General features: G+C 35.5%; 1 protein-coding gene across 2 annotated transcripts in view; it reads left to right on the top strand.

Annotated features, from left to right (window-relative positions):
- Positions 1-25,960, top strand: part of EXOC6 (exocyst complex component 6) — a gene marked incomplete at its 5' end in the record, with an annotated part of 91,557 nt that overhangs the window by 27,560 nt on the left and 38,037 nt on the right. For both annotated transcript variants that reach the window (XM_084264758.1, XM_084264757.1), the window contains 12 exons: positions 470-625; positions 2,274-2,342; positions 5,910-5,993; positions 6,087-6,133; positions 6,486-6,606; positions 8,564-8,635; positions 9,277-9,374; positions 11,088-11,193; positions 14,317-14,426; positions 15,421-15,532; positions 16,856-16,990; positions 21,788-21,967. In XM_084264758.1, coding sequence (XP_084120884.1) covers positions 470-625; positions 2,274-2,342; positions 5,910-5,993; positions 6,087-6,133; positions 6,486-6,606; positions 8,564-8,635; positions 9,277-9,374; positions 11,088-11,193; positions 14,317-14,426; positions 15,421-15,532; positions 16,856-16,990; positions 21,788-21,967 — 1,290 coding nt within the window. The remainder of the gene's footprint in view (positions 1-469; positions 626-2,273; positions 2,343-5,909; positions 5,994-6,086; positions 6,134-6,485; positions 6,607-8,563; positions 8,636-9,276; positions 9,375-11,087; positions 11,194-14,316; positions 14,427-15,420; positions 15,533-16,855; positions 16,991-21,787; positions 21,968-25,960) is intronic.

Below are 25,960 nucleotides of genomic sequence, written 5' to 3'. Positions count from 1 at the left end.
TGTGACACCTCAGTAGCATCAGACTTTCCTTCCAAATTTATATCTGTCTCCTATACAAGAAGGAGTTGCCTCCCTGGGTAAGGAAGAACTAATATATTTCTCTGGAGATATTCAACACCTGTTTGGACACTTCCCTCTGTGACCTGTTCTAGGGAATCTGCTTTGGTAGGGGAGTTGAACTCAATGATCTCTGGAGGTCCCTTCCAACCCCTACAATTCTGTGAATTCTGTGAAAATTACAGATTACTTTTAAAACTTTTTCTGCTTTTAAAATTGCATTCTGGGGATCAGCTATTGAACTAATTTATCATCCCATGTCAGTTAAGGACAAAATCATTGGTGTAGACTGAGAACACATGTCTTGTAGTTAGACTGACCTGTAGCACCACCTGTTTTTCATGACATAACATATTCATCAGTGATGAAATTTATATTACATCCCTCTTTATTGCTGCTACTTTTAAACCAGGCACAACAGCAGAAAACCTTTAGTACCACTCTTCAGAAGCAGAGTAATGTAAACTACGGTCGGAATATGCATTTAGGTAGAAGCAGAATTTTGGAATCCAAGAATGAAATTACACTGAAGCGAACGTTTGAAGATGATGATGAGCATGACGAAGAGGTAACTTTATACTAAATTAATATGTCATATTTCAAATTAATTTTGTAGATTTAATGAACAAAACTTGCAGAATACTGTCTTGTAGATGGTCACTGTTACTTAAAAAGGACTGGAGAACACCTTCAAGGGACACCAGTCCAGATCAGCATTTTAGTGGGGGGAAACAGTGCTGAAATATTAGTTGTATTAATAGTAGCTTTAGCATTATGTTTAGGGACACTCAGTTGAATAAAACTTGTAATTATTCTGAAATTCATTTGTAATTTATGTTATACCTTACCTGCCCACTGTAAATGATATGTGACCAACTGGAATATTCTGCTGATATTCTTACCTGGGGGTGTTGGTTGACAGCAAGCTGAATATGAGCCAGCAGTGTGCCCGGGCAGCCAAGAAGGCCAACGGCATCTTGGCTTGTATCAAGAACAGTGTGGCCAGTAGGTCTAGGGAGGTAATTGTGCCCCTGTACTCGGCATTGGTGAGGTCACACCTTGAGTACTGTGTGCAGTTCTGGGCTCCCCACCATAAGAAGGACATTAAGATCCTTGAGCAAGTGCAGAGAAGGGCAACCAGGCTGGTGAAGGGGCTGGAGGGCAAATCATATGAGGAGCGTCTGAGGGAGCTGGGGATGTTTAGCCTGGAGAAGAGGAGGCTGAGGGGAGACCTTATCACCACCTACAACTACCTGAAGGGAGGTTGTAGAGAGGTGGGTGATGGTCTCTTCAGCCAGTTGACAGGAGATAGAACAAGGGGAAATGGCATGAAGCTGTGCCAGGGCAGGTTTAGATTGGATATTAGAAAAAAATTTTATACTGAAAGAGTTGTCAGGGCCTGGAACAGGCTGCCCAGGGAGGTGGTTGAGTCACCTTCCCTGGATGTGTTCAAAAAAAGGGTTGATGAGGTACTTAGGGATATGGTTTAGCATAGGATGGGAATGGTTGGACTCGATGATCTTCAAAGGTCTCTTCCAACCTTGTGATTCTGTGAAAGTCAGCATTACTGTGTTGAGGACTTGTGCTTCAGCTATCACATATTCAGAATTCATAAAATTAATAAAACAGAGTATTTAGACCTTTAAAGCTGTCGCTCTCAAAACACAGTGAAAGAAGTCTGGCATTGTAACACAAATAAAATCTATTTCTGTAATACAAAGATAGGGGAGAGTTAAGCTACTATTTTACTCTTGTGATAGAATCCATCCATTTTTGGGTCATGAAATTACTGGCAAAAAGATGCAGTCACTCTCCAAGTCATTAAAGCAAGCTCCTCCTACCACTTTCTGTGAACATAGTGGTTGTAGTAGCCATAAAACCTGTCAACAGAGTTGATTCTTGCTGGTCCCAGTTTTGTTGTTCTCTTGTATTCAACTCCAATGTATATCCATATTAATCTAAACTTTACATTCATCAGTCTACTAACTTCACGCACTACTAAGCTACTAATTCTCCCTAAAATATCAGAATTTTTAAGAAAACAAGTTGAGCAGTTGTAAAATTAGAGGCACTAAACCAGAATTTACAAGAAAAGAATAATTAATTCTTCACCAGTAAGATGTCTTAGGAAGTATTTATTAAATGGAAAAGTTCTGTCGATCATATATCACATTTTGCAGATTATATGCCTTTTTTTTTTCTTTTTTTTTTTTCAGGTTTTAACTGCACAAGATCTTGTAGACTTTTCTCCAGTCTATAGGTGTTTGCACATCTACTCAGTTTTGGTATGTATTAAGGTGATTTCAAAAGGTCTTTTACTTTTTGAAGTTGAACAGCATGATGCTGTGCCAGGTCAGGTTTAGGTTGGATATTAGGAAGAGGCTCTTTACTAGAGAAGGTCGTCAGGCACTGGAACAGGCTCCCCAGGGAACGGGTCACAGCACTGAGCTTGACTGAGTTCAAGAAATGTCTGGACAATGCACTCAGTCACGTGCTCTGGCTTGGCTGGCCCTTTGTGGAGCCAGGAGTTAGACTCAATGATCCTTATGGATCCCTTACAACTCAGGATATTCTATGATTCTATGAATGTTCTTATTTTCATAGAAATATATTTCTTCTAGTAGTTCTTGATGAAACAGCTGAGATGAGTAGAATATGGATATTAAGGCCACAACTGCATATTTTATTTTACATGCATAAGAGTACACAGACCAAGATATCAATTACATAAATGTTCTTAAGACTATATGTAAAATGTGCATGTCTGCTTCAGTTGAGATACAGGCATTTTTGCAGTTCTGCCTAGGGTTCTATGGTACCCAAATGTTTGTGGGTACATGATGAATATTACAAAACATAGGAATATTCAGTCATGAATATAATCTTTCTTATGCAGCTTGGAATAGTAGAGCAAAATAAAAAGCCAGAACTGGGGGTTGTGACAAACTGTACTTAGGCAGATTAGGTGGAATTCAGCAGCAGAGACACAATAGCCCATTTAATCTCCTGTAAAAGAGTAAGCACAAGTTAACAAAAACAAAAAAAATTGGAGAAACTTGGTAACAAATTATTATTTCCTCACCTTTCCTGTATCTCAGTTACTTTTGAAGTCAGATTACTTTATAGAAGTATCGGGGCATGTAGATGAAGTACATTTAAGTATTGTTCATCCTACAGTCTCGGCTAGAGCTGGCTTCAAGCGTTCAGGCTGGGATATCTTCTTTCTATGGAAAACTTACAACTGTGTAACATGGAAGCTTATATCTTGAAATAATGTTTGAAGTGTTACTTCACTCTTACTTTTTTAAAAATTAAGACAGAATCCAAACAAAAGCATAAGTAATTAAATCAGTAATTATTCATGTCAATGAAAAGGCTGCCAGATGTATTAAAAAAGAAGGGACCATTTGTTTTTAGAGAGGAAAAAAGTGTGAAATAACGTTTAAAAAAATGTGTAAAGATAAAAACACCAGTTGACAACATCACCTTATTCTTCTTTTATTGTAATAAAAGAACATGAAGTAAAATGCATAGAGGACATTTAAAAGTAGTATGTGATTATGTTTTTTACTTTGGCAAGGAACCTGATGTTGAATCCTTGATCCAAGGATATGCTTTTTGGGTTTGCACTGAAAGTTTGCCAGCTTCTGAATTTACTGGAAACAGAAAACCACTTGGAGTGCACTCTGATATCAAAGGCTCTTGGCCCCTTAGAGAAAAGGGTTGTTGATGCCTTCAGAATATGGCCTCTATCTTTTCTGCCAACATCTGATTAACAAGCCATGGTAGCATTATCAAAAGTTGTTTATCTCCTGTTGTAAGCTGTCTCTTTTGGAGTACTTCAGAATGACAGGAAAGGAGTGGGGTAATATCAGGTGTCTATTCATTACGTTTCTATATCAAGGACTTATCTCCCAGCGAATGGCACCTTCTTAGTGAATTTTCTTGCTGCTACGAAGTTGTAGAAAATATTCTATTTTCAGGCAGGACAAAAGTCTTCTACTCTCCATCTTCATACTGAAGAAAGCAGGATGTTACATACCTCAGCATACCAGCCTGATGATTGCAAGATACATACGTACCAAGTGTAGACTGTATTTGTAGCCTTTCTTTAGGCTCAGAACTTCTGGGCAATATATATAAAGAGCTTTTTTTGTGGCCATATGTTATGTGAGATGTTCTATACTACTGAAAAAATCCTTGATTCTTTTGGCATGTGACATTAACCTTTAACTAAATGCTATATAGCAATATAAAATAAATGTAACTGTTGTGAAACAACCCAATATACGGGCGATATTTCTAGAATTTATGATTGAACGTGAACTGATTTATTATTTGTATTTATATCAACTCATGAATCTTTGGAAGCTGGGCAAAACATGCATTACTTCAGTATATTTTATCTTGCCATTAGTTTGCATATTCCTTGAGTGAATCATCAGGGTTGTTGTAGAGTTCTAAAGCTGATTGCTTCAGAATATCCTCTTAAAATAGTTGCTATGCCTGAATTGCTGATCTTGATTGCATAGGATAGCACACTCTAAAAATAATAATGAGGTATTTTGCATCTCCACTTTTGGTGTGGATTTGAGAAGAACAGCCACTCTTTCTAACTTGAGAAGCTTGTGTCAGGACTGAGTAGAGATTTAGTATTGGAAGCAGAATTTAACAGTGGCTTTGTACATCTGAAACTGCATTGACTATTTGGGCTGGAGGTGAATGGTTAGTATGTCTGATAAGTATGTATTAGTATGAATGATTATAGCACACTGTGTAAATTTCTGCTACAACAAAGTATTCTAGTAAATTTGCATCTCAGTTTCAAGTGGGGTTTCTTTGTTCTTAAGCCAAGTCTCTTTCTTACTTTTAGATTTTGTTAGGGTAGCAGTATTTCTAAATATGATGAAATAGTCATTATGAATTTAAAATACTAAATTTAGACTTTATTTATTATATATTGTAAAGGAGTTAGGTAGTTAATGCTGGTTTAGTAGCATAAAATCCCTGTAATAATTTGATATGAAGATTTTTGGAAGGCCAAGTAGTGGAATTCTGAATAGCACTAACCTAATAATAGCTCATGAAGTAAAAACAAAAATGGTAAGCTACTTCATTCTGCTTGCATACAAATTAAATTGTGTTCAGTAGGTAGATGAGTCAGTGTAGCACCGGTTTCAAATGGACAGATGGTTTCTGCTGAATGGTCGTCTTAATGAGATGGGTGGGATGTCACTTGAATTCCTCACAACATAATCATTAGACACAGAGGGTATTTTATTTTTGAGGATTGTAATAGGAAAAAAATCCAAAGTCCTTATTGTTACCAATTCCAAGGAGAGTAAGTAAATATTAAATAAATCTCGTGGGTTTTTTTCTTGGGCAATGCTAATACAGGTAGTGTTCAGATTTATCCTGTAGTCACAGAAACACTTTTGGAACTTAACTTTATAAGGCAGTTAGTTTACTGAATAACCTAAAGAAACACTTTAGGAGGCAGTGAGTTTCAGTGGTAGAGTAATAGGTAACATGCATTGTCTATAAATACTAATACGCTATGAAAGCTGTAGTTTAGAAACATAGATACTGCTTTAAATGCATAACATTATTTGAGAAAATGTAGGCACATGAGCAACAAAAATTTGACTGTACATTCTTAAAGCTACAAAACCCAAAAAAGAAAATTTTTGCATTTTTAATTCATGTAAAACTTTGTTGGTGTCAGCTGGAGGGCTTTGTGTAGAATAAATGCAAAATACGTGCCTTAGTTTAAGAGATCCTGCCTTTGATTTAAGAAGTGCCTTTTTTTATACTGCAACAATGTTTTTGTTTTAATTTTTTTTGTCTTGTAGGGTGATGGAGAAGTATTTGAAAATTACTACAGAAAACAAAGAAGGAAACAAGCAAGATTAGTTCTGCAGCCACAGTCAAGCATGGTAACCAATACTTTTGGGTTTACATTGGCTTGGGTTGTACCTGATACATAGTGGTATTTATGTTCCTAAACTTGTTTTCTTTTTCACCAAAAGCATGAAACAGTAGAAGGCTATAGAAGATACTTCAGTCAAATTGTAGGGTAAGTTATTTCGGTTTTACTATATTGATTCTTGATTCATCCTCTATTCTCCCATTGTGCAAAAACTTCCTTCTGCGAGATTTAGTTTCCACACAAGTCACACGAGTGGTTGTTGCTGGATCTGATCATGCAGGCTGTATAAGTATGTGTCCCCACAAGGACTCTCCAGCAGCTGGGGCTCCAGCTGGTGTGAAACACACTTTTCACATTTTCACTTCATGCTGGGCAGAACAGAATAACCAAACCTACCAAAGTGTCACTGCTCACTGAGGAAGGGTGCTTGTGTGTGAAAAGGTAGAATTTGCTCTGATATTAGAAAAAAACCCTTAATTTAAGCATTCTTTTGTTTTAGTTTCTTTGTAGTAGAAGACCACATTTTACATGTAACCCAAGGATTGGTAACTAGAACATACACTGATGAACTCTGGAACATGGCTCTTTCCAAGATCATTGCTGTTCTTAGAACACATTCGGTAAGTGAGAAGCCTTATCAGTATGCAGTTTAAGTCCTCTTTCTTCAATGTTCTGTATATTTAAAGCTGGGATAGCAACAAAGTGAAAAATTAGACTTCATGTTTTCTTTTCCTTGTGATTAAAAATTGCTCAGATTTGGGAGGGAGCCTGCCAAGCTTTTGTTTTTCCCAACAGTATCAGGCTGTGATCCTCAGCCATGGGCTATTTGCATAATCCTCCCTGATTTACAACTCACTGGGTCTTCCAAACCTTCTCTTAGTCCAGCAGTTTAGAATATGCAGAGTTAATCTGCTGTTATTATTGCAATCCTTGCTCATTAGTCTCAACTGACCTCTTCATTAGATCAGATTGAATAGTTCAGCACTGAAAGCAGCACCAGGAAATAGTTCTTAATTATCATTCTAAATGCTGTGTTTCCAAAATAAACTCCACAAGCAAAACCCTTGGAGCTATCTTTTCAGTGCTACTGTAGTAAGAGTATTAGAATAGTCTTCACAGATGTTAGATTGTAATTCTGTATCATCTGAGTATTTCAGTACATTCAAAGGGTGTCTCCAAAAGTTATGTTTCTACTTTAGTTCCAACGATGCCAAATGGCTGCATGCTATTTCTTATTCCTCTGTGAAAACCAGTGGAATACCATTGTTCACTTAGACTGAGTGATATAAACTGCTTCAGAGTATACTATTGATATAACTTTTACTATTGGAAAAAATAGAAGAATTTTATCTTCCTCTTTTTAATATTTGCTAGAAGCAGTTCCTTTTGTGCAACATAATTTTTATTATAGTTGGTCTTTAATTTGAGGAATATTTTTACATTTCGTATCTGCTGAAGAAAAAGGGGGAAAAGTTCATATTGCAACTATAGTTTTCTCTTACGACCTGTACAGATCATGAAATGTTCTCATACTTTTAATTAATTTTAGAGGAGCAGGATAAATTGAGGTATATTCGGCATTTTTTTCTGTTAAATACTTTGGAAGTTAATTAGCTGTATATGAATTTATAGAACTATGTAAGAATATGCTAATTTAAAAGTAATGCAATCTCTAAAGACGCCTTCAATGTCTTCTCATGTTGTTGATCGCTATCTTTTCTCAAAATGCATAACTCCCATAAAAACCAACTATCACAGTCTCCACAGTCTCCTCCTAACATCATTCCTAGTACAGACTAATGCTTAGATAAGTGTATGTTGTTTTATGAAGTATTGTAAACAAAACCCTTACTTTGTTAAAGTATGCTAAGAATAAAAGTTAAGCAAAGGTGAAACAAGTGTGTACGGTCTCTAACCAATATTATATTGTCATACTGCTTCAAATTAGTTAAATACAAATATCTTTTTACTTTATCCAGTATTGAGAATAGTGAGACTGAGGTGAAAGAGTTAGTTGTATGACTCCATACCTATGAAAATAACATGTCAGTCATTTGATAACTAACTTAATGTCTTGAGTTTTTACTATCAAATTTCTAGTTTGAACATATTTAGGAAGTATTTTATAGTGTTTTCCCCAATCAGCTGTCTGAGGTGGCACAGTTAGAACTAGTTGGACCCAGGCTTAGCATTCAAAAGAATGTCCTCTGGAAACCTCTTTGATAGCAATTTATCAAAGAATTTTGATGTGTGCCCCTATAGTCTACTGAAATAAATGTAATTTGCTGGGTTTCTTTTAGTCTCAATACAATATACTGATATGTATTGAATCTTATATTTTAGTTTTCTTTTTCTGAGCTTTTATACTATTGAAATATATAAATATATATAAAATATTTAACAAATACTTTTGTGTAGCTGGACTGAGTGAAGAAAACGTCCTAAGTTGTTTTTCAGTAAGGCAGTCAGGTAAAAGGATAACGGTGGAGAGTTTAACCTTCTGTGCTAATATTCTTTGAAAAATCTATGTCCCATATTTTAAATCCTGCTAACAAAACCAGACTTTCTCACTTTCAGTCATATTGCAGTGATCCTGACCTTGTTCTGGAATTGAAGAATCTCATTGTAGTGTTTGCTGATACTTTGCAGGTATGTATTATAGTAGGAATTTCTAGAGTAAAATTTTTCCTTTAGGTGAATAAATTCAATGCTTTGCATTTCCCTGATGTCATATATACAAATGAAGGACAAAATTACACAATAATATATTTTTTTAAATATATGTATATACATGTGTCTATATATTTCTTGCCTTGCTTCCTCTTTTCCAGTGTTACCAACTTAATGTATAGATTCTGGGCTATTCATCCATCATGCAGTTATTCATATCTACTCAAAGTTAACATTAGCTTTCTAATTTCTGTATGGTTTTGTCTTCTGTAAATGTTTTACTTAACTCTGTAGCTGAAAGACCAAATGAATATGTTTGACAAGTATTCTTGTAGTGTTTAACAGACAATAAAGAAATAGTAGTTGTATGCATAGATAGCAAATCAAAATGTTAGAGAAATAAGACAAATTTCTGCTTGAAGTCCAAAAGCATAGAATGAAGTGTTTGCTAAGAATTTTCATATAAAATGTTCCAACTGTAGTGATGTGTTTAAAGTAGTATAATTTGTTTTATAGAAGGGACAAGATTGAATAAGAAGTCTTGTCTCAGAGTACTGAATTGTTGTGATAGGAATTGAGTGTGTTCTAAATTATCCATTCTTTAATTTTTACACTGTTAGGGTTACGGTTTTCCTGTGACTCGACTATTTGATCTTTTATTTGAGATTAGAGACCAGTACAATGAAACACTTCTTAAAAAGTGGTCTGGATTGTTCAGGTTAGTATTTCAAAATAATTGTATTTCAGAAAAAATACCCCAATAGATACAATACAAAGGTTTTGTGTTTTGATTTTTTAATAGAGCTGTAATTGTGGAAGAATTCATTAACTCTGTAATTATTAACTCGTGTGTGAGTTTCAGATAGGGTTGGACTAATATTCAAGAGGAGAGTCATTGAGGACTGTGTCTGTAATTAATGGAGTGAAGGAAGGTCTCCAAAGAAACACTATTGATGCAGGAGAGACATCTGGTTTTCATAATTAGGAACCTAATGGCTCTAGACTATTGCAATAGGGCATTAGGCTCCTAGTTTAGATTGTTTACCATTAGCTGATATGTGTATCTCCCTGACTTTACTGACATTGCCAGTACCTCTTCCTGGTTTTTTTTGATGCGGGTTGGCTTCCACCTATTCTTTGGAAACATTTGATTGAGTAAATTGTAAGCCTAGGAACAGGGGCAGCTTGGGACTGTATTCCAAAGCCTGTTTGCAGATAGAGTCTGATATTTAAATCATAGAATCACACAATTGTTTGGGAAAGAAAAGACTTTAAAGATCATCTAGTTCAAACCACCTGCCACAGGCAGGGACACCCTCCACTAGCCCAGGCCTCCCAAAGCCCCATCCAACCTGGCCCCCAGGGAAGGGGCACCCACTAGCTCTCTGGGCAGTTGGTTCCAGTGCCTCACCACCCTCACAGGGAAGAATTTTTTCCCCATATCTAATCTCAGTCTACCCTCCTTCAGCTTAAGAGCATTACCCCTTGTCCTGTCACTCCATTGTAACCAGCCCATTTCCAGATTTCCTGTAGGCCCCTTTAGGTACTGGAAAGCTGCAATAAGGCCTCCCCAGAGCCTTCTCTTCTACAGGTTGACAAGCCTAACTCTCTCTGCCCGTCTTCATAGCAGAGGTGCCTTAAGCCTCTTATCATCTTTGTGATCCTTCCCTGGACTTACTCCCGACATCTCAATATCTTTCTTGTTCTGGGAGTCCCAGAGTTGGACACAGTACTGCAGGTGGAGTCTCACTGTAGCTGAGTAGAAGGGCAGAATCACCTCCTTAACCTGCTGGTCACGCTGTTTTTGATGCAGCCCAGGATACTCTTGCCTTTCTGGGCTGTGAGCACTCATTGCCAGCTCATGTTGAGTTTTATGTCAATCAACACTCTCAAGTCCTTTTCGTCAGGGCTGCTCTGCATCCATTCTCCACCCAGCCTGTAGTTGTTCTTAGGATTGCCCTAAGGCATGTGCAGGACCTTGTACTTCGCCTTGTTGAACTTCATGCAGTTCATGCAGGCTCATGTCTTAAGCCTGTTCAGGTCCCTCTGGATGGCATCCCCTCCCTGCAGCATGTCAAGTGCACCACACAGCTCGGTGTCATCAGCAAACGTACTGAGGGTGCACTCCATCCCCCTGTCTATGTTTCCGACACAGATGTTAAACAGTGCCCGTCTCTGTACCGGCCCCTGCAGAGCACCACTTGTCACTGGGCTCAATTTGGACACTGAGCTGTTGACCACAATGCTTTGCCTGCGACCATTCAGCCGATTTCTTGCCTACTGAGTGGTCCATGTGTCAAGTCCACATCTCTCCAATTTAGAGTAAACACCTAAGTGTGTCAGTGAAATCTATATTCATTTACACATTTTAACACTGCAGAATACTGTAAATTACACAGCCTAAATTTTGTTTGCTTTACTAATTCACCAGGGATATTTTTGAAGCAGACAACTACAGCCCTATTCCTGTAGCAAATGAGGAAGAATATAAAATAGTTATAAGCAAATTTCCTTTCCAAGATCCAGAACTTGATAAGGTAAGGAAAAGTTTTATGTTACTGCATTTTGTCAAAATCCAGTTAAGGACACTTTGGAAAGAAATGATTTTTTTATTTTTTAATTAAAAAATAATTAAAATTTGAAAAGCTAGGTAGATTGAAAGGCTAAATCACCTTCTTTGTGTGTAATTATCCAGTCATAAATAAGTATGAAAATTAAAGCTTTAGTCATTCGTTCTGATGTTCGAGTGAATAATGAAACCCATTGTTTTGTAAACAAATTAATAATACAGTTTAATTGATACAGCCTTTATGTAATTATAATAGAGTTTATTTTTAATTTGTTAACTTAAATTTTGTTGCAATTCATTGGGTTTTGTGACTCTCAGTATATTATACGCTGTAGTATGGCAAAAATGTGTAAAACAGGCATCTGTTAGAGACAGCATCTTTTGTATTTAATTTTTTTTAATTAAATATTTGTGTTTGAGTATGTGTGGCAAAATAAATGCAAAGGGACTGTAAATAATGCTGCTGTACTAGCATTCCATTTCACTACAAACTCCTTTCACAGAAAGGCGATTAATATGTTCTGCTGTTCACATATGGGTTTGGTAATACCGATGTAGAAATAACAGCCCCATGATGGAGTCTGTAGAGGGGAACTAAATCGAAGAACCATGTGACAGTGGGAGTAACTGTTGTAGAGGGAAGTTGGTTTGTACATGATCCATCTGCAGATACCTGCAAAAGTAAAAAGATACTCTGATTCTATGATTCAGCAGGGGTTTACCAGGGAAATGTAGCAGCTGCATGTCACTAGTACAGTATTGCAGTGAAGATGAAAATCTAAAGGTGGGTTTGATGGTTATTTTTAAAATAAGACTCCAGAGTGCTTGCTGGATGCTTTTCTCCATCAAATTCCTTATAATACTAAACTAAGATAAACTGAATGGAAATACCTTACAGTGTTGGAAGTATACCATACCCCGAATACTACATAGCATGACATACTTTGCTAATAAATTGCAGAGATTTTTAATTTATATTAAATAATTTTATCTGCTAGCCTCTCTCATTGTCTGACAAATCAGCATGTGTGTGTGGACATTACTTGTCTAGGCATGTGTAGTTACACATATCTATGATTAATACAAAGCTTTGTCTCTTATTTCACTAGAAGGGAAATGTATTCTCTGCACCCAACAATTTTAATTTTCATTTTTGACACAGAGAGGGATTTCTATTTCATAGTGAGGAGCATTTTTTGTAGATATTTTATGGTCGGAATCTTACTGACTCTTAGTTTTGTTGGTCTGGTGAACTTGAGTGTAAAGCTGGGAATCAGGTTGGATTCTGTTAGCAATTCTATCAACTGACCAGCTGCATGATGCTGATAAGTCAATTCATTTTTAATTAATCTGCAAAGAAGAGAGAACATTTTATATTTTTTTTTTACATACCTCTGAAAAGGGTTTTGAAACCTCTGTGAAAAGCAGGATATCCCTATAAATAAGGCAGGCAGTCTGGGTTTGGGGTTTTTTTTCTTGTGTCCTGGCAATTTTGGAACTATTTTAGTGGAACTGAATTGAACAAAGGGGCAAAAGACTCAAAAGGTCATTCCTGAAAGTTTTGTCAACTAGGTAGTGGGACAGAGGAGAAAGAATCATTAAGTATCCTTGTTGAAAGAAAGACTGCAGTGTTACCTTATGTGTTATTAGGTAGCAGGGAATTCATGTGGAAGGGAAACTATAAATGCTGCAACATCACTTCTATTGGTCGCTGCTTATAATTTCATCCACTTCACCTTTCTGTTATTGCCACAGGCTGTAAGCCACTGGGACGTCCTGTTGGTTCAGTTTGTTTAATCTACATTTCCATATTTAAATAAATAAATAAATAAATAAATAAAATTAAAATAGATGTGTAAGTTCAGACAAGTCATTGAGGGAGCCTGTGTAGTTGATAGAGAGGAACAGACACCCCAGAGGGCTAATTCTATTTGATGCATCTCTGATGCCTTTTACAGACTAAAGGGAGTTTCACCTTTGGAAATGTTTGTTTCTCTCCACCTAGTTTAAAACAACATGAATGTAAATGAGTGTTTCATTTTTAACTGTAGGTTAGAATGAATCAACCTCACATTTTACAGGTAAGTTTATGGCAGGAGCTGATTGCAGCACATTAGGCAGAGTTATGACAAGAACCTATTACATATTTAACATAGCAAATCCAATCTGACTGGACAAAGCACAGAGTCTGCACTCTGCTCTTTAGATTGAGTGAGCCAAACTATCATGTTTTGATTATATAATCTAGTTTTACTTCCTTTCTGTATTCAGGAATTAAACAATTCACTGGTATCTCTGTGTTGGTTTGGTTTTGGGGTTTTTTTTATGTGGATTTTTTTTTATGGGTTTATTTTTTTTTCTTTTCTGTCTTGCTTCCTACCCTATGAAGCAGGCAAAGTGTTGTGTTGGCCAGACACTATAGAGGCTAAGAACATCCTCTCTTAGATTGTTGAAGGTTGAGACTCAAGCCCTGCTGATAGAATATTGTGATGATCCAAAGGAGCTGTATCTAGTAGCACTTGTTTTATATGTAGAACCTCATCACTTAAATCAGATGAACACATATTTGAAGTAAATCTTATTGTTAATGTTTGCTGTCACTGCTGAATGACCCGAAAGTCTGGCACTTGTATCACATAGTTGTCATACCACCTAATGTTAAATAAAGAGGTGTGATTAGGAGAATGTCAAGGTAATCTGATTTGTCTTTTTTTTTCCTTTTTTAATTTTCTTTTTTCTTTTCACTATGGCACTTAAATCTATCTTGTTTGTTCAGATTAAAAATAGTTTGAGACCCATTTTTTTAATATGTTTGTAAATTGCTTTCTACAGAGGGATCTTAAATTGCATAAAGTGTCCAAACCTTATTGTAATTTAAATAAGTGAAAAAGTTCTGTTTTGCTTATAAGCTCTTTAAAAAGTGGAAAAAGTCAACCCAACACGTATCACTGTTTGTATTTGACAAAAAACAGAAAAGCTTAAAGTAAATTAAAATACTGGTAGTCTTAAGTGTCTAATTACTGTATTTAATACCAAGCTCTTCTTAGAATCAGTTTCGAGTGTAAGTTTGTATTATCATTTATTTTCACAGCAGTCATTTCCAAAGAAGCTTCCAATGTCTCAGTCAGTGCCTCAGATATATATCCAGGTTAAGGAATTTATTTATGCAAGCCTTAAGTTTTCAGAGTCACTTCACCGCAGGTAAGCTTAAAGTGTATCAGGAAGGTAACCTATAACTTCCCACTGATATAAAAATATATCTTAAATTTTAAATCTATTTTCTCATGTACTTTCTAGCTGTGCTTGTATCATAATTTACCTATATATTTCTTTATATAAGAAACTGTGGTTCCCAATGCTATAGCATATATTTCATACATGTGTATATATATTGAATATGATATGTGTTGTGTGTCTTTATGGGTGAAGCTAGTGTGGCATGGTAAGCAATCTAAAAGACTGCTGGGTTTTTTTAAACCATACTGACTGGTGTGAATATTCTGGAGATTTTTTAAATTAAATATAGCATGTAAGATTTAAAATATATACTTTGGTACTGACAATTTCAGAAATAATTGTGTAGCATCCCTGAGCACTTTGAATGGTCCTTCCCTTCTCAGTGCTTTGAGTTTGTTGCAGGAGAAATGATTGCTAAAGAAAGTGTGCTGGCTACATGTTTGTTCTCTCTTCCATCACACCTTTTTCTGATGGAAAACATCACAGTTATTGCATTCCCTTTCCTCTTGTGGCCTAAAGTTTAGTTTTAATTACATAAAATAACATTCATAGAGCTGAAATCTGGAAGGTATTCGTCACCCACTTCTGCACTGTTAAAGATGTAAATGGCTTGCTTTTACACAATCTTAATTGATATTGTTTATAATTTACATGTACTAATGAGCTCATGTTGACCTCCTCAGTAACTCATTAAAACCCACAAATTACTCTTTCCAAACTGCTGTGTCAATAAACATGTCCAAAATCTAAAAATAACAGGTTTTGCTTCAGTGTTGAAATTCAGTTAATGGAGAATTTTGTAAGTGAAAGAGGTGTTCTGTGTGTTAGAACACAGAAGACTTGGGACAACCAGGAATTAAATGCATATAGGGATTTCTTAACATTAAAAAACATTAAGTGCCACTGTGAAATTATTGTCATGTACAGCATAGTTATAAAAAAAAAATTTTTTTTTCAGCTCAACAGAAATAGATGATATGCTCAGAAAATCTACAAATTTGCTTCTTACAAGAACTCTAAGTAGTTGTTTACAGAACCTAATTAAAAAGCCTCATATAGGTTTAACAGAGGTAAGTTTTAAAACACATGCTCAAAACTGTGGTTTTTTGACATTGCTAAAACTATTCTTGCACATGTAGATACGCCATGTAAGAAAATGTAGATTCTGTGTAAGAAAAACAAGTAGTGTTTGCCTTAAGATTTAAAAATTTGAAGTAGTAAAAGACAAAGTATAAAAAAAAAGCATCAATATCTGTTACATAAATAATATGATACAGTGTTTGGTCTAGTTGGAAGTGTATTTACACAGGGATGACTTTTAAGAGAGATGACAGTGAAAGAGTTCTGTTGTCTATATAATAAACGGAGTTTTGCAAGGAATAAGCCTTAACTTGCTGGTTGCATACAGGGCATGGTTCATGTGTTCTGCTCCTGTCTAGCAATTAGTAGCACATTGTTGAGTTTCTTTTCCTTTCTGTTAATAAAAAAAAAAAAGGGGGGACAGTGGAGGGAGAGTAAATATGTCTCTCAGAACTGGGTGAAGTTTGAGTAAACCTACCAGATCAAGAAATCTAAATCTCAAGTTCACTCTTAACAAATGAAACTTCTTCTATGCAACTGCAATTAAAATATTTAGTAGGTTTCTGCATGTTATTCTCTGTTATAGGACTCTTTGTTTAGTTTGCTTGTTGGACAGAATAAGACAGGGTGAGACGTTGAATCAGTCTGAGCATTCACTGCAGGTACAAAAAGAGAAAACTTTTCTAAGCATTTCATTAGTTTTCACTAAAACAGTATGCAGTGAGAATTAAGATATAATATACTGATATTTAAGTTATTGTGCATTATGTATGTTGTTTAATGTGTGAACTGAGTGCACATGCAGGTCCTATTTATAAAAAAAATGTATAATGTTCAAACAGATTGTTACCATAGTTAGGGGAGCAAGGAGTGGAAGTGGACAGTCTTATTTTGGATATTCCCTGGCTTCAAATGCACTATTCTGTAGAAAATGCTGTGATTTTTATTGTTTATATATATATATCAGTATCATTTAAAAAAATATTTTTATGGTTGAAATGAGTTATTTGTTTTGTCAATATATTTTCCTTTATTTTACCTTCTTTAATTTTATAATATAAGTTGAATTTATTACATTTATTTGGTGTTTTCAGTCTTCATTTTAAAAATGGCATCATTTGCATGTAAACTGTAGTATTACACTTTAGTGGTATTTGAAAGCAAACCTGAAAACTAACAGGCAATAGGTGGTAACCTGAAACATTTTATTTCATTTCCAGTAACAATGTTGCTAAAAGAAGTAATCAGTTACAAAATCAAATTACAACAAATTGTTAAAAAAGGATTTTTACAAAGATATTTTTGTCTTACAGCTTGTTCAAATCATCATAAACACAACACACCTGGAACAAGCCTGTAAATACCTTGAGGATTTTATCTCTAACATTACAAATATTTCACAAGTGACTGTTCACACTGCAAGACTTTATGGACTTTCTACGTTTAAGGTATAGTATCTCATCAGTTACACGATTCTGTCTGAAAAATTACATTACAGTCACTATAAATGAAGCATTTTAAAACAGAAGAGGCTAAGGGCAAAGCTGCACACTTTCCCATTTTTGACTCTCAAACAATTCTGAACTGTTAAGCATCCAGCTTTGAAACTGAGCAGGTAAACACTAGGGTTTATGTTATCGTATGATTTAAAATTTCTCAGTACCTCAGAAGCATCAGAATTCTCTATCAGGTCTATCTTTTAATAAGTTACAAAATGACAAGCTAAATTTAAGTGCACCAGAAGCTTTCAATACATTAAGTTCCAATTTGTGTAACATCTCCACTTTTTGAATAGAATTCGGGAAAACAGATTAAATGTTTTTATTATTTATTTGGTTTTATTCTAAAATGGAAATATTCTGTGGTATATTTTCAGTGTGTGTAACTTATTAATATAAAAGCGGTATTAAGGATGTGATGCAGTGCATAAATTATTCAATTATCTTTTTAGAATTCATATTTTATTTACATGTCCTTTAAATGTGTATACACAATAATACTTGCTAAAATGCTGGCTGGGAGCTTGACTGTTTTCATAAATGCCATACATTTCTGGCAACTGCTGCAATAAATAGCTGCACAAACTGTACTTTTCAGAAATGGCAGAAGTATTTAAGCTTATATGTCAAAAAATTAAATCATTGGTGATGCAAAGACAAGTGGAATTTCAGCAATTAGCACAGCAACATTTGTAAGCTGAGTATAAAATAATCCTAAAATAAAAAATTATTCTGTTTTCTTTTCATATACAGCTCCTGATCTCATTAGTAGGTGAAGTTCTCTTAGTTGTTCTTGCATTTGTCTATATAAAATTTTAAAAAGGATTTTAAAAAGAGGAAACTAAAAGAGAAATACTGAGTGACTTGTAACAGTCACATCTGACATCCGTTGCAGAGCCAGAACCATACTGTCACCTGTGAAGTCGCTCTCCACAGTATTACTAAAAAGCCTTAGTCCTTTTTCAGTTGGAAGGCAGACACGTGTTGTCAATGAGAAACCTGCATGTAAAAATGAAATTGCTGAAGACCAATTTATATACATAATCTCAGGTAACTCAGAATGACTCAGATTTATCCTTAGGATAATTTGGTCAAAATTATGATCGTTGCCCAGGCTGTTTTATGTCATAAGGACCATAGCAAGCTCTACAACAAGATCCAAACAGCTGGACTAGCTATGCTGAGTGCAAAGTTGGTTTGGTCACAGGCCAGAAACCCTCTTGTGCAGTGGCACTGGGGACAGATGTAGAGATGCTCTGGTGATTATGGAATTGCAGGCACTTCTATACAGAAATGATTGAAAAGCAAAACAAAAAGTCATCAGGGATTCTAAAGCAGCTGCAACTAGAACTTTAGGTATTTGGTGGTTTTTCGGTATAGACTGAGACAAAGGAGGGCAATTTCTTGTATTTATGGGATAAAGAGGACTAATCCTATTGAGAGTAATTCTGTTTTCTGTACTTCATTTTTTTTCTCTTGATGCAGTATGTAATCTATCCTTTTATAATATCCCCTCTAGCATAGATGTTAAAAGATGGGTGAGGTGGAATAAGACATCATCATTGCAAGACACATTATGTTTCAGTTGATTGCCAACAATTTTCCCATTAACTGTCATTTGTCTTATTCTTTAAATCCTTAACAAAACAAGACAGAAAAGTTCTGGTCTTGAAACTGTAGTTAGCTTACTGTAGCCCTACCACTAGCTTTACTGATTTTGACCTGTCCTTAAGATCTCATTTGCTTGTTCTGTATTAATAGTGCATGAGTGACTTTTGAATTTGCATCTTTCAAGATATTTTCATGTATGGTTGTCCATAACCTTTTTAACATTCCAAAAAACCACTTAATGCAGACGTGGTTTTGATTTCATTAAGATACTCTTAATGATTGAATTGCATTTAATAAATGGAAGTTGAAAGTTTGCATTATATTTTGTGCTGATTCCTTATGCAGTATGCTATATTTAACTATCCTAGAAACTAATCTAAATTCTGTTGGAGGGAATCTGAGAATATTCTATCTGTGTTTGGTGAGCTTAGTATCTGTACATTTTGAAAAACTAGAGAGTGAATGCTGACAAGCATGTAAGAATTTTTTTTTATGGTTTCTCTCCTGTCTCATTCCCTGGAGAGCTTGTTAGCACAAGGTTCTCCACTTATAGAATAAAATTCTTTCTTGTTAATCCCTCTTTTCTTTTTCTCTTCTTTTTTTTTTTTTTTCCCTTCTGTCTATTTTAATGAAAAAGTGCTTGCAGTTCCCAACAGGGCCCTCTCAGAGTCTGGTATGTTCTACTGTTATTAAATTCATCTCCTGGTGGCAAATCATGTCACCACCATTCTTTCTAAGTGCTCAAAAATCTATTATTAGCAGCATTGATCACATTTACATTCCATGAGATGATCTTATAAGTACCTCTATGCTGTATTTTTTTAATAGAACCCTTGAGACGTGTTTTATGGCTACTGTTTTAGAGGGGTGTTCTTCTCATTTTATTTTTTAATCTAAAATCTCATTTTAAGGTGTCCTTCAAAGTCCAAGCATTGTTCCACATAGGTGAAAAAACCCACCTACAAAACAAAAACTTGTTTTGTTTTTGCTTATTTTATCATATTTTAAAAGTTTGCCACTTACAATATTTATAGCCACATTTTCTGGCATTGATGACAATTGTCATCCTTTGTTTAAATTGGCAGTCACTCTAAGCATAAATAGTTGTATTTGCAGATGGTGTTGGTAGAAGTTTTTGAGCCCAGGGTCTCTGCATTAAGCTGCGTGATACCTCTTTAGGAACCACGCACATGGCACCAAGGACAGACTCTGAGAAAGGACCTGTGTGGCAAAACTGTGTCATTTGCTCCTTTCTCTTTAATAATCAGGGAAAATCTTAGGAGCTTTCAAATGGCTTTTGATATGGTTCTGTCATTACATTAAAACAAGAAGCAATGAATTCACCTGCCTCTAGGAGTCATCTCAAATCTAAATACTGCTAACACTTTCTTCACTTCTACATGGGATTCACAGTGCTGCTTTTCAGAAATAACTTCTGCCTTTGAAATACAGTTGCTTGGCTGTCCAGAGTTATCTCAGGGAATGGAGCAGCACTCCTTGCTTCAAGTACTGGCAACATGCTGGTCCAGTTATAACCCAATAACCAAGGCAAAATAAAAGGGAGCCAAAAACAGCCTTCCAGAAACAAAACCTGAAGGACTAGTCTTCTCGTTGCCAGTTACTAGAAGCACTTAACTGGTGAAGATGATACCACCACTCCATAAATTACTTAGTTTTTAAGCAAAACAAAAAAACCAACCCAAAACCCAGACCATCACATTAAACTGAAGCAGATATATTTTTAAGTCTTGTCATTATAGGTTGTTTAAACTGAGGTCACGTTGTTTGTTGGAAACTTTAAACACAGACCTGACTTTAATTGAGGCTTTTATAGTCATAGCCATTTATAAAACTATGGATGTCAGCCTCTTGCTTTATCTGACATGTTAACAGGTTGCCAGATTCTGTGTTTGGTTGGTTCAGTGGAGGCTATTGCAAGTGTCTGTAGCAGTAAAAGTACTATTTTTAGGAAGATTTACTTTGATATTTCTACATGGCCAGGCTGTGTGGTTTTTTGCTTCCTCCTGAAGTGCCTCATGGTCTGGTTGCCGACCGAATTTGGTGCTCTCATGACACTCAGTGCAATGTCACCTTTAAGCTCAGATCACTCTGGTTTTTGTTTAGGGATTTATTTTTCTTATGGTTTGTTGTGTGGTTTTTTTCCTTTTAGGGTTTGTTTTTTTTTTTCCTACTTGCAGCTTTCTTGAAGTGCCATGTTTTTGGACTGATTTCTCTTGGAGGAAACTAGTGATGGGAATTTTATCAACTTTAATGTTGCTCCAGTACATCCAGCCTATTTTAACTCCTTCAGCAACTAGCTAGTTCACTTTAAATCAAAGGTCTTCAATTCTTTCCCAAAATCAGTGAAGAAAGTTTTGTGTTGGGGCCAAATTAGGACATAGAATTTATCGAATAATGTGTGCCAAACCATGCCTTTCCAGTAAGATCAAGCAGCTGTACACAGATCCCATTACAGTTATGATCATGTTTCCTAAACAAATTAGACAGATAGGTATTATGGTAAACTCACTTCACAGTAAATGCTAAATGCTAGACTTTGCCTCTTTAGTCTTCTGAAAAGTAGAATCTGGGTGGTGGTAGAACAAAAAGTAGGGCGGGAAGAAATAGGGGAGTGCTCCGGATCACAGTGTGTGATCATTAGGATATTTAGAGGAGGATGAAAAATTATCAATATTCTTCAGATGTACAGCTTTAAGACATTAATTACATAACATTCATATGATTGCTGGACCTCTAGCCATAAAGATAAAATAATTAAGTTGAAACTTTGTGTCAGGGTTAATAAATTTGTAAGGCTGAATTAAAGGTAGTTGTAAAGAGAGTGAAGCAACTGCTGTGATTCCAAATTATAATTAATTCATTTGTCTCTGAGAACTTAGATTATTTTGTAGGCATATTCTGTTATTAAGACTCTTATAGTATACATTATAGAAGTATTTTTAAAAACACAGCCTCAGACTGTGAACATTGATTTTAAATACAATATTTTAAGTAAAATATTTTTAGAATCTAACAAAACTGCAAGACTTTAGTTTTTGTTGATGACTATAATTTTATCTGCATTCTAATAATATCTTAGAATTTTGACAGTTGCATGTGATTATTTTTTTTCAGGATGCAAGGCATGCTGCAGAAAGTGAAATATACACAAAACTAAACCAAAAAATAGATGAATTTATTCAGATTGCTGATTATGATTGGACAATGTCTGAATCAGATGGAAGAGCCAGTGGATACTTAATGGACCTTATTAACTTTTTAAGAAGCACATTTCAAGTTTTTACTCACTTACCTGTAAGTGTTCAAAATTAAGTTTAATTTCAAAGTATTGGAGCATTATTCTAAAATACTAAGATTTTGAAGTTAGATGTGATTTTTGAGTTGTGCACATGCTGGCAGATGTATTTTAATTTTTTTTCAGTATAGATGTATTTTCAGATGTTTTTCAGTATGTTGATGAAGCATCTCCATTGTAACACTTAGCAAATGCTTTCAAATACTCTAGTAATATTGTTACCAACTGCAAATTTAGAAATAATGTAAGAATTCATGCAGTTTTCTAGAGCATCAGATGGCCTTTTTAATTAACCATATTTGTTCTGAGTACATATACATTGATTGAAACAGTGCAGAACTGGTGCAAATCTTGCATTTGTGCATAAGATTATGAAGGTCTTGAAATCTCCAGGTTGTTTTTAGCTAAATAATTTTGATCGCAAAATGTCATTTGGTTCTAGTTAACTGAGCTTCATTGAAATGAATCCTTGTTCATATTCAAATATATCCTATATTATTTTGTCCTAGGTGAAAGGGCACTGTTAACCTGTTTTATGTACTAATTGCTACATTCTGTTGTCTGATTTCCCTTTGCTTTAAGACAAAAATTACTATTTCTAGTTTGGTGTCATCGTAATAGTTTATAGCTTTATCGGTCTATACTTTTGGTCAGTCTTTCCAGCTACACCTGCTTTTCATCAGCTTGTCCTTGGTTGCTGCTGTCACACTGATGTCTGAGTGTTTTACCCACATGCAATACTGATGAAGAATAAGTCCTCAATACATGGAATGTTTTGAGGCTCCAGACTGGAAGTAAAAGATAATTTCTCTATGTCCACAGCAAGGTGTTGCGAGTTGCTGGCATGGTGGGTTTGTCTCGTCTTCCAGATCACATGTGGAGAGGCTGTGATACTGCAGTCTCTCTTTTTAACTGACTCAACAGCATAACCCATTCAAAAAGTATCACATTATCTTGCTGTGAGTATGACATGTGAGGCACGTGCTTCTGTGCCAAGTCACGTGAGGAATTTTTTATAAAGAATAGCAAGTTTGTTAATTAAATTCATTGTAACTTCATGTGCAAAAGCGTGAGCCAATGATATTGCTCTGCAATGCCTATATGCACATAGCGTTTGAAAGATTTGGAACCATTCTGTGATGCTAGAGAAGGATGTACAGAAGTCTGTCGTGAATGTATGTTGTGATACAGCTGTTTGGACATGAGCCCCAGACAGAACAGTAACGTTTTAAGAGGGATGGAAAGAAACAGCTGTGGCATTAGGACTTCGAGAAGTGTGAAAGGAACGGAAACATGCACCTGGGAGCACACGTCAGCCTTTGGAGAAAGCTAGTTCCTGTGAAGAGGTTATTTCAGTTGGGAATTTCAGACACTGGGCAGGTAGCAGGCAGGATGTTATATGGACGACTAGCATTCTTACAGTTTCCGACTTACCCGTGCGTATGGTTCGCTCTTGTGGCTTGGCCAATTGTGGAAACATTCAGTGCTATGAATGTTGTTGTGTGTGAGCTGTGGAGGTTCTATGAAAATGTGTGTACAGTTTCATTATGGTGCTTCTGGTTATATTTGTAAATCACTTTCATTAAGCAAAAATGTATGTTAAATGTATTTTCAAAGATAAGCCTAGAACAAGGTTCCATAACTCATTAAAATTATAAGTGCTTTGGAGTCCTAAACTAAGCAAGATTCTCATATGCCATAGGTAAGATTTGGAATAGTTTTAGTACTCATTTTCGTGAATGAATTATTCCATTAATGTCGCGGTGTCATTTCCATAATAATTTCTGTACGGCTGGCAGATACATTCCACTGCTCAAAACAGCTTCTCAGAACCTTTTCTTGCAAAATCAAAGAACAGAAGTCCTAGCTACTGGCTGTAATTTTAGTAAGGAAAAGAGCAGGACAAGTAGAGGAATCTCTTCCTACTTCAGTGTATCTGATCATGCTAGGGGGCATTCTGCTAGGAGTATGGGCCACCCTGGTCCTCCATAGTCTTGTTCAACGGTCACTGGCTTTCTCTTTGGTATTGTTTTGAAGTCTAGTCTTCTTGTAGAATGTTATAATATGTTCTTTAACAACTTTTTGTTACAGTCATTGGGTTCCTGTTGTTAGTCTGGTTTTATTTTAGCTGTGTGTATAAGCTGTGTAATGCACAGGGATGTTTCTCCTTTAGTGCTTCTATGAGGGGCTACGCTAAAGTATTTCCGTATCAATGTAGATGTGCATTTTAAAAAATACATCTTATGTTAAATATCTGTTTTATACACTCTGTATTATTCTTATTGCAACATTACAGATCTTAATCAGGTATTCCATGATCTGAGTTTCACTGAACCTGTACACTTCATGGCACACCTTCTTTGGGGTCTGATATCTCCACTGATCCACTGGAAACGTCTTGGAAGCCTTTTTCTTTTCACCTCCTAAGTTTTACCTCTTAGTTTTCTCCCCTGTGCCTGTGTACAATACTTACAAAACAGTTTTGGAAAATAAAATAGCTTTATTCCACTCTCCAGTTATATTACTGTTAGATTTATGTTAAAATTTATTAACAGGTCATGTTACATGTAGATGCTTACTGTCCTGAGCTGTTCTAAATCTTGCTTGAACAAAGTATGTTAATGACATACAGATAGCCTCTGTAAGCCAAGGCAGTAAATGCAACTTGCCCTTTTTTTAACCTAAATATTTTGGATTATATTATTTCTTATAACAAAAACTTTCTGGAAAGGCATATCAACAGAGGCTTCATCACTTAAGTTGCTACTTTTATATATTGGCTTATAGTTCCTTATGATAGAAAAACATTTTATTGCCAAATTAGTATTATTTAAATTTTAATTTCTTTTTTATGCCTCAGCAAAATACTATATAAGTTCACAGTTTAAAAAAAATAATTTAAAAATCTAAAGAATTACATAGCTGTAATTGTCTTTTTGGAAGATTTTCCTTACCTTTTATTGCTACCAATTTTTTATTCTTTTCTTTTTCTTTTTCTTTTTTGGATGTTGACAGTACATCTTAATTTTTTTTTTGTTTTGATTGCCTTACTGGTTTCCTTCTCAGAATAACAACAATGACCATGCAGCTATGTCGGTAAGTAGATGCAAGATGAAGAAAAAGCATGTGAACTGAAAAACTATGAACTGCCTGCAGGCTTATTGCTTCAATTTTTAATCATTTAATAAAAAACCCTTCTGTTTCACTGATGACTTGCTGCGTACTTTGTGTATTTGCATGCAGGGATCAGGTTAATTACTAACATCAGGCTTTCATACACTGGCACAGCAGGAGCTCTAAAAACCTTACAGAAGGTTGGTAGGGTGTGCCTTGCATCCCAAATGAGATAATTTAGAGGAGACTATGAGACCTTTTGGAAGAGAGGTCAGATATCAAAATGCAGCTATGGGACAGGCATACAAATTAAGGATAAGAGGAAAGAGTCAGTGAAAGTTTCGTCATTTCTCTGCTGTCCATAAATTTTTCTTTCTGTTTTTTTTAAGATGATGATGGCTTGTATTTAAGAATTATTCTGAGCCCCAATTATTTTCAAGTCATCAATTTTTACATGAGGAATTTATTTTGTTTTGGCATATGTGCTTCTGCAATAATGAAAGTGTTGAAATTCACGTTACTCTGTTAAGAGCAGCTACTGAACTTCTGAACTTACTTTTACTAGCTTTATCTAATAACTCTAATGTGGTTAAATTTTGTTGTTGTACACTGCTTAAGTGAACAAATGTACACTGTGCTGTTAACTACTGAAGTGAACATATATATAAGGCAGAGTGCTCAGTGTGGGAATAACCCCATTCATTACTACAGACTGGAGAGCAATTGGCTGAGCAGTATCTCTGTGGATCATTAGAGTATCTAGCAGTGGGCATCCAAGCTGTTAGAAGCCTAGAGCACATGAGTTACAAATAGAGGTTTAGGGGGGTGGATTATGTAGTCTGTTAAAGCAAAAGCTGGGATAAGATCTTGTGGTAGCC

The sequence above is a fragment of the Gallinula chloropus genome, assembly GCF_964237585.1.
Source record: "Gallinula chloropus genome assembly, chromosome: 5".
NCBI lineage: Eukaryota > Metazoa > Chordata > Aves > Gruiformes > Rallidae > Gallinula > Gallinula chloropus.
This window is presented reverse-complemented; position numbering and strand designations above follow the sequence as displayed.